The sequence below is a fragment of the Penaeus japonicus genome, unplaced genomic scaffold, assembly GCF_977035675.1.
Source record: "Penaeus japonicus unplaced genomic scaffold, GWHDUDI00000001_assembly GWHDUDI00000021, whole genome shotgun sequence".
Taxonomy (NCBI): Eukaryota; Metazoa; Arthropoda; class Malacostraca; order Decapoda; family Penaeidae; genus Penaeus; species Penaeus japonicus.
Window position 1 is genome coordinate 9,305,689 of NW_028234423.1, and position 10,000 is coordinate 9,315,688.

Here is a 10,000-nt window from a genome sequence, read left to right on the forward strand (position 1 = left end):
CATGTCATTTATTATTATTCTTGGTCATTTCCCTTTCCGAATCGCTGTCTTCAGATAAGTAACGATAAGTCTGAAGTAACGAAACGCGAAGTATGGGATATATCAACTCGCCGCCATTTTGTTTGGGGATGAAAGGCGGAAGGCGATCGTCTTTTTTTTTATTGACTTATTGGTAAACATTTGTATTTCAGAAATTCTAATTTCTCTTTTTTTATTCATTGTTTTATCATTTTTGTTTTATTTATTTCGTATTGATCACATAGAGTTCAATGCCATCCTTACTGTTACCGTAACAGTGTTACTGTTGCACGAAGAGTGTTAGTGATTGCAATGATTTCAAGAAACATTAGTGATAACGATAATAATAATGATGATATAAACAACGAAAATGATGTTAATAATGGTATTAATAAACTTAATGACAAATGTAATAGATAATAGTGATATTGATAATAATAACTATAATATTAATAGATATATTTTATATTTTATCATTCATCCAATTTTGTCGTTATCATTAATTTCATAATTTTATAATGAACACCATTGCTACTATCATCGTAATGTAATTAGTTGATAAGGATTTCAAAATTACTATCATTACCCCTTATTCATTAATCATTTATCATTAGGGGTATTATCACGTAATAAATTGATAAATATATAAATGTTTCTATCATCATCACTTCTATTACTTAATTTCAAAGACTACCACTCTATCAAAACACTCAATCCTAACCCCACCTCTCCCTCCCTCGTTCAGATACGGTCCGAAGAGCGAACTCGGCTCCAACATGTTCACATACCTCAAGTTCGGACTCCCTCGCGTCTTTCCCCCTACCGCTCGAGGCCGAGACGGAAGTAGCGGCTACGACTCGAGTGACGATGGAGGAGGAGGAGGAGGAGGTCGAGGAGGAGGAGGAGGAGGGGGAGATGGTTCGCCCCTTGGAAGAGGAGATAGGTACACGAGGAGTAAGAGTAATCCGGATTTACTGGCGGCCCGGGACTGGCACACTCCGCCGTCTACGAGAGAGACCAGGGTCAAGGTGAGGGGCTGGGCGGTGTTGTTAGTTTGTTTGTTTGTTGTGATATAGTCAGTTATGTTGTAAAGAAGTAGGGTAATGGTGGTGGTGTTGGTATGATAGTGACCACAATAGTTGGTGGTCTAGTTACTAATGTTTTCATTATTATTATCATTATCATTAATATTGTTATCATATTGATAGTAATGATGATAAATATTATCATCATTATTGTTATCATTATAATTAAGCATAACATTATTCACAATATTTTTCCTTAAAACTTTATTATTATTATCATTATCATTATTATTATTATGATCATCTTTTTGTTCTTTACTATGCATCCGTTATATATAATTTTGCTTGTTTAATAGTTTGTTAAATAGTTTCTCCAAATACCTAAAAGCTTTTTTCTTCTTTAATGATTTTCTATTCCTTTTTACTATTCTACCTCAATGGCGTCCGCGTGTTTTGCATCAAAAGTTGCCGGTCAAATAACGTTGCCGGTTGATTAAATTGCAGTTTGAATCCGCAGAAGATTGGTCAAATAAACAAGGTTTATAGACACACATTTCTGTATTTTTCTTCTTCTCAATTTCCAAGAAACATCATGATATTTACGACAGACTCAGTATCAAGAACAAAGAAACAAAATGAAGAGAAGAAAACCCCTTCAGATAATTCGGTATGGAAACGCAAAATATATTTCCAATATATAAAAATTCCAATTCGATGACTTCCGGTTGTGAATCCCCCTCAGATGTTGTACTCTGTGTGAACGCGTGAAAAGTACATCTTTCTCCCACCGAGATTACATTTTTTCCCCCGCAACGCAATTCCCTAAACATGGGAACAATTGCCTCTCTTGCGTGAGCCGGAAATAAGGAAGGCGAGAGAGCATGTGCGTCTCATCTCTTCCTGAAACTGATCGCTTATTTGTAGGTAATGGCATGGCTGAATCTATTCATTCTCATGTTTAGTGTGTGATTTATCGCGTCAGTGGCGTGTAATTGATTTTTTTTTTCGGTTGTAGCGGTTTTTGAATGGGAGAAGACGCGGGTTTGTACCTTGGCGGCTTTTCATGAGTACCGTTTTCTTTGTCATTTGGCGGATGGATAAATATCAAAAATACTTTTATTTATATATATTGTAGTCTTAATGATTATGTTGGTGCGAAATTCATGTGATATATATATATATATATATATATATATATATATATATATATGTATATGTATAAGAATATATATATATATATATATATATATATATATATATATATATATATATATATATATATATATATATATTTATACAATTTTTTTACCTCCCTGTATATATTAAAAATGCGTTACTGCATTCTACCATCTTCTCATATATATATGTATATATATATATATATATATATATATATATATATATATATATATATATATGTGTGTGTGTGTGTGTGTGTGTGTGTGTGTGTGTGTGTGTGTGTGTGTGTGTGTGTGCATACACACACATATGTGTATATATATAAATATATATATATGTATATATATATATATATATACATATATATATATATATATATATATATATATACATATATATATATATATATATATATATATATATATATATATATATATATATATACACACACACACACAATTTATATGCACACACACACACACACACATTCATATTCTTTCTCTCTCTATCTTTCCTCCTTACCCTCCTCTATATCTGTCTCTGTATTTAAATGTTTATCTTTCATTAACGACTATCTAGAACCATTATCATAGCCTTCTTTCTCTCTCTCTTTCTGGATTTTTTTTCTCTCATTCTGTTTCTCTCTCTCTCTCTCTCACTCTCTCTCCGTCATTCTCTACTCTCTTCCTCCCAGCCCTTCTATTTTAGCTTAATCCATTCCCATCTCCCTCTCTGTATCCCACTCCCTCTCTCACTTTCTCTCACAATCAAACTCTCGCTCTTCCTTTCCCTCTCCATCTGTCTCAGTGCAAGATCACCTGTTCGGCAAAGTAACAAGCCAAAAACCACATATCAAACAGCATAGTCCAACATCATAGTCTAAGCGACCGCAATATGTCCGCCATTTTCCTAAATTCTTTTATTTTTAAAAAACATAATTCAGTAACGTTCGTTTTCTGCTATTCGTTTTCGTTTGTTTTATATATACACTATTTATTTTGATTTTTTGGTTTTGTTTTCCTCGTTTAGTTTTTTTTTCAGTTTTACGGCATAAGAGCTCTGAAATTAATTACATAGAGTATCTAAGTCTTTTTAGCTTTTTGGAATAGGTGATAGGGTGAATTATTGCCCTTTTTCCCAATTCTGTCACAGAATGATAATGATAATAAAGAAATAAACGCAATCTTGTTCTTCTCTTCGAACAAATACTTTATAATTTTATCTAATCAGCTCCGATCATTGATATTTCTCTTATCTGATATTTCCCATATTTCTTTCTCTCCCCAATTAGAGTTCGAGTGAAGCCAATCTACTTGCTTCCGACGGCTTTTATAGAGAGAGAAGGGCAGTTAGACCCATTAGTAAGCTCGGCGGATCACAGATGTCGCTAGTTTCCCGCCAATCTCGCCGATCGAGACATCATGGCGCCATTTTCAACCAGGTAAGGCAAAATATTTCTTTTTGTAAAATTTTTGGTTTGGTCTTCAGATTGTGTGAAATTATGATTAATGTTTGATATAACTTTGTTGGAATCCCTTTGTGATGTAAAATGTCTAAGAACTGATAATACTATATTACTAAGAATTGATAGAAGCCTAGAAGATAAAAAAAAATCAAAATAAGTTTGTTCTCTTCGCTGATAACAACAGGAAGTGACAGTATTCTTATGTTTTCCATATAAGATATATAAAATCCTATAGCCCCTCCCCATCCCTAATCCGCCTCAAAATACTACAAAAGAATCCTCCCATATCCTGTCCTTACGCGAAAAAAAAAATAAAACGTAAAAATGCGAAAATCCGATTGCAGAAATCTGGATACGCTATAGTGAATGCGTTGTACGATATCCTAGACCGACCCGCCGATCTGTCTTCGTAGAGCGAAAATAAACCCGGGAAAGCATAGTAATTTGGTTACTCAGAGGAAGTCCAGTGTTATGAGCCTATCATCAATCTGGGGAAATACAAGAGGGAGGAAGGGGGGCAGATTGTGTCTCTTTCTGGAAGGAATATTTTTGGCTGGTGTCGTAACACATGAGATACACTCATACCTACAATGTATACGTAGATACATGGATGTGGTCATGTATTCATGAATTAATTAATGTATATATACATACATATATACATAGATACATAAACACACACACACACACACACACACACACAAACACACACACACATATATATATAGTTATATATATAGTTACATATATACAAAGAGAGAGAGAGAGAGAGAGAGAGAGAGAGAGAGAGAGAGAGAGAGAGAGAGAGAGAGAGAGAGAGAGAGAGAGAGAGAGAGAGAGAGAGAGAGAGAGGGAGAGGGAGAGAGAGAGAGAAAGAAACACAGACAGGGACAGAGAGACAGAAACAGAGATGGAGAGAGGGAGGGGAAGACAAAGGGAAAGAAAGAAGAAAGATGGAAACACAGTTAACCTCAAAAGTAACCAGAAAATATGCATACCTCAGACTTATCACCCGACATTGTTACCAACTCCCCAAGAAATCCTTCTATATCCTCACATACGACGCAAATTGATAACCTCCAAGCATTGACTCTTCAAAGATCATAATAGATGACGGTCCTAGAAATTCATTACGGGACCGATTTTTCTGTAAGGTGAGGCCCGGTGTGAACATAGAAATTAACACAGGTACGTAGAGGTAAACAAGCGTTGCCATATACATATTTTTTTCCTCGTTTTTCCTTTGCGTATCGAAAAAAAGTTTTATAGGTCATCAATAACTCAGATTTCATGTATCATTAAGCCTGGAGGGGTTTTAAAGAATCGATAAAAAAATATCGAAAAATGAATCACAGAAATATAAATCAAATAGAGAGAGAGAAAAAAAATCAATAATATTTTCTCGGCTATAATAGCGAAGGTCGTAACTCAGCTCGCGGTTTGCGACGCCGCCTGTACGGCTGTACCTCGGTCGTGTCAGTAGCGCGGTGACTGTCTTAGCGAGTGGTTGTGTTGCCGAGTCTTCCTCCACGGGCGAGTCTGTGGAGGATTTTCTTTGCTTCTTAAGTGTTTATCGTTTCATATGGTTTGAAGATTGATTTCATCTTCGTTTGGAAATAGATATTACTTTTGATTCGCCAAAGTGTACAGAGACAGATGTGATTGATTTTATTTTGATTTAGTGCGACTTCAAAAGAACATTGTGCTATTATCGGAGAAGGAAAATTGGCGTTGACAGTGACCTTAGAGGAAAATCAGTGTTTCAAATTTCGGTCCTGATACAAGTAATTATGGAGACAATTCACTTAATTTTGTACCTGTAATACGTATCTTTGGAACCTATATACTGCAAGAAAATAGAGATACAATAATAACTAAGGAAAACCGACCATTTCTTCTTTTAAACGATACCCAAGAAAATGAACATGTGTCACTTGTTTTAGTAGCCGAAGAGAAAGAGAAGAAACATAATTGTCATAATAATTAATGATAAAAGTACTGATTTGTTTTTGAACGTGAATTGAAAGTAGCCAGAACGCCCTCCAGCCATGGAATACATTCGTCTAAAGAACTTCACCCCCCGTTCCTTCCCCCCCGCCGTCCCCTCCCCCACCACCTCCACCTCCTCCTCGTACCTGACGCCCTACCGACGCCTGCCGCCCACCCACAAGGCACCCTACGCCTCCAGCAACTATCAGCCTTTCTCTTACGGCACCCACAAGCCTACGCCCTATGGCAACTACACCTCTAGCAGTGCCTATCCCGCCCACAACCACCTTCCCGCCCACAACCACCTACCCACCCACAACCATCAACCCCCCACCCACACCCCCTCACATTACTACACCTCTAAGCCCGCCCACAAGTCGCACCTCTCTTCCTACGCCCATAACCCCAACCAGTATCCTCCCCCCTCATCCTCTGCCACCCTCACCGCCCCCGCCCGTAACAACAACCACTATAACCAGACCCTGCCCAACCCACACCGCCCGCACAGCTTCACTATCCCGCACGCCCACACTCAATCGCACTACGCCCATGCCCCCAAACAGCCCCCCGACGCCACTGGTTACCGCGACCCGCCCATGCTCAACGACAAGCTTTTCCCCCGCGACAACCCCTGGCCGGACGAGGATGGGATGAAGGGACCCCACCTGCAGATCCGCGACTTGGTGTACGAGACCCGTGGGCGTGGTGGGCGGACGCACCTCCTCGACGGCATTTCCTTGGAGGCGCGTGGAGGCGAGGTCTTGGCTGTCATGGCGACCAATGGTGAGTATATATATATTTTTTTACCTTCGATTTATTTTTTCACTCTTTTTCTTCGATTATTGCATTCTGTTTATTGTTTGTTTGTCTGTTTGTTGATTATTCCTATCGTATTTATTTTTACGCATATAACTTTTTTTTTCTGATAGTTTCCCAATTATTTGTGGTCACGTTTCCCCTTTATTCTTTTTTTTGGTTCCCGTTGTTTGCAGTTTCGTTTTATGTCAGGAATTTCGTTTCTATTTTGATTTCTGGTTCTATGGCAAAGGGTAGAATAAAAAATGAGAGGGAAGAGAAGGAGAAGGAGATGGAACGATAAGAGGAGGAGAAGGAGATGGGAAGAGAAAGGGAGAAAAAGAGATGGAGAGGGAAAAGAAGGAGAAGTATGAGTACCTGTAGAAGAGAAGAAAAATTGAGGGATAAGAAGCAGAAGTAAGAGAGGACGTAGATGTAGAAGCATAAAGTACAGGGAGAGGGAGAAGGGAAAGTGGAAACATGATAATAAAAACAATAAGAACAAGAACAATAATGATAATGATAATAATGATAATAATAATGATGATAGTAATAATGATGGTAGTAATGACGATAATAATAAGGAGGAGGAGACGGAGAAGAAGACAATGACGAAGACGAAGAACTAAAATGAAGAAAGAATATTAGCGGCTTTTCTTGCAAGACGTGTTGGCGAGACATTGATCTTGACCTTCTTGGGAGACCGCATTTTCTTGCGTTGTCTCGCGGGAGGAAAGAAAAGAAAAAAGAAAAAAAAAAGGTCGGTGAAAGAAGAGATGGGGAGGCATAGAGGAAGGGATGAAATAAAACGAAGAGAAAAATACAGAATGAGGATGAAAAAGAAGAGGTAAAATGAGAAAAGAGGGGTGAGGGTGAGGATGAAGATCATGTAGATTAAGAAAAAAAAAAAACAGCAGAGGAGCGAGAGAGAGAGAGAAGAAAGAAAAAGAAAGAAAGAGAGAAAAAAAAGAGAAAGAAAGAGAGAGAGAGAGAGAGAGAGAGAGAGAAGAGAAGAGAGAAAGATGAGTGACCTCTCACCCAAACCTGTTTCAAGAGAGTAGGAGGAGGAGGAAGAGAAGTTGAAGTTGCAAGAGAGAGGAGGGGAAGGAGGTGTGTGTGTGTAGGGGGGGGGGGGGGGCGTAGGATGTGCTCTAGGACTTGCAAGCACGGGAAGTCAACATGCTTGACGGAGGCATCCTGTGACCTCCGTGTCTTTGTTCGCACGAGAGATGGGAAGAGAGGGAAATAGGGAGGAGGGGAAGATGAGGGAGGAAGATGGGGCTAATGAGTATGAGGAAGAAGGGGGAGAAGCGGAGGAGGGGAGGAGAGGAGATCGAGAATAAGATTGGGATTGAGATTGAGATATATTAGGAGGAGGAAAAGAAGTGATGAAGAAGAAATGATAATGATAATAAGATGATGAAAAAGAAAGAAGAAGAGGAAGAAGGAGGAAGCGGGAGTAATGCAAATCGAGATTGAAATAGAGATGGAGATGAGAGAAAACGAGAAGATGAATGAGGAATGGAATAAAAAGGAGAGGGGGAGAGAGGGAAATAAAAAATAAGGAGCAAGAGGAGAAATAGGATAATGCCGATGACGAAACTCAAGTCTGATGATGCGTGCGCCATTTTGCACAGTCGAGTATATCCATGTTCATGGCGGTCGCATTTATATTCACCTCCGTCTTGTGTCATCACTACTGAGATTATCATTGCCATTATCATCTATTTCGTCATCACCGACATATGTTGTCTGTATTATCATTGGCAGCATCACCGCCGCTGTCGCCATCATATTCGTCATTATCATTTTCGTGTCAGTATCTTTATGGCAATCGTCACCATCACCATCACCACCACCGGAAAAAAATTATTATTATTATTATTTATTTATTTCTCCTCCCTTCCCCTCTCCCCTCCTCATCCCAACGCGTAGAGAAAAGTCTTGATAAAAAGGTCTTCAAGAAAAAGGGAAATGTATGTTACCAGATGAGGATTTTAGACGAGAGGGAGGAAGAGGGTGAAGAGGAGAGGGAACGGATAAGGAGAGAGAGGAGAAGGGAGGGAGGAGCAGGAATGAGAAGGAGAAAGGAGAAGGAAAAAAAAAGAGAAAAGAGGAAGGAGGAGGAAGAAGAGAAAAATGAGGGGAGGATAAGGAGAAAGAAATAGAGGGAGGAAAGGGAAAGAGGGGGAAGACGAGGAAGAAACAAAGTGAAAGAAAAACACGCGATTAAAAGAAGAAAAATAAATATGATGATATGAAAGAAGGCGGAGCCAGACAGAAAAAAAGTTACACGAAAATATCTTCTTCTCTCTCCATGATAATCCCTCTGCATATGATTCCTCTCTAGATAAGCCTATACTCATTTGCATACATGAGCGAAAACTAGACATCCAGTAGCCCATAGAACTTCCCATTTCTCCCTCCCTCTCTGCGTCTCCTGTAAAAGATCGTACTTTCATAAATCAACAAAATTTCTCTAGCATAGTTGTAGCATCGAGGCCGAATGCATATGTTAAGAGGGGGAGGGAGGGAGGGAGTGGGGAGTGGGGGAGAAAGGAGTAACATTCTTATGGTCATCGTGAAAAGTGCAATTTTTCCCCCCCTCTCTCTTTCCACTGTTCATTTTTTATCCATCATTCAGGCCACGGCGGTCATCAACGTAGTCATTACAAACACGAAGTCATTATAAAGTCATCATTAACACCAACACCGACCTCAGCGCAGTCGCTCGGAGTTCGGTGTTTGCATGTCAGTCGCTTTCCCTCCCGCGGATTGGTGTTGCATTTGCATACTGTGTCTCTTCGCTGGCTTTCCCCTCAGAGTAAACAGGGAGAACAAACGGGCTTTCTTTTTTATTTTTATTTTATTTTTCTTTTTTTTTCTTTAGTTTTGTAGATATTATTGTTTTGTCTTTGTCTCGTGTCGATGTTTTGAGTGGCTATCTCTCCTGCTTTTATTTATTTTTTTCTCTCTCTCGCTTTATTCTTTCTATTTTCTTTGCTCGCTTCTCTCATATGTTTCTCTCGTATTTTCTAGCATTCTCTCATTCTCTATCTCTCTCTCACACACACACACTTCATCCCTCCCTCCCTATCTCTCTTCCCCTCCCTTCCACCCTTCCTTTCGCTCCCTCCCTTCCTCCATCCCCTTCCCTTCTCCCACTCTCCCCTCCCCCCCCTTGCCTCTCTCCCTGTCTGTATGTAGGTTGTATGTGTGACGCTGACCACGTAAACATCTGCGGTGAAGTATCTCCGTGCCCTTGCAGCCTCGCCGATTGCATCGCTGTATCTGAAGCGCATCCAGAAATGTTGCATGTAGCGTTGCAAGGTATACAAGGTCGTTACACTCTGTTGGCCCTTCGTCCTTTATCTGCGTTATGTCTATTCTCTTCTTTCGTCTTCTCTTTCTTCTCTTCTTTTCTCCTTTTCCTTCATTCTTCTTCTCGTGTGTCTTTCTTCCACCTTTCTATTCCCTACCGCCACTCTTCTTTCTCCTTTTCCTTCTCTTTCCTTCATTATTCTCCGTC

At 39.4% G+C, this 10,000-nt stretch overlaps 1 protein-coding gene across 8 annotated transcripts in view; it reads left to right on the forward strand.

Annotated features, from left to right (window-relative positions):
• Positions 1 to 10,000, forward strand: part of LOC122249040 (ATP-binding cassette sub-family G member 8) — a 134,665-nt gene that overhangs the window by 88,940 nt on the left and 35,725 nt on the right. For 4 of the 8 annotated variants that reach the window (XM_086548651.1, XM_086548652.1, XM_043009568.2 and 1 more), the window contains 3 exons: positions 764 to 1,046; positions 3,514 to 3,663; positions 6,240 to 6,459. In XM_086548651.1, the coding sequence (XP_086404777.1) occupies positions 764 to 1,046; positions 3,514 to 3,663; positions 6,240 to 6,459 (653 nt within the window). Of the gene's footprint in view, positions 1 to 763; positions 1,047 to 3,513; positions 3,664 to 5,858; positions 6,460 to 10,000 lie in introns of all 8 variants that reach the window. The other 4 variants (XM_043009567.2, XM_086548649.1, XM_043009564.2 and 1 more) reach the window with 1 other exon arrangement.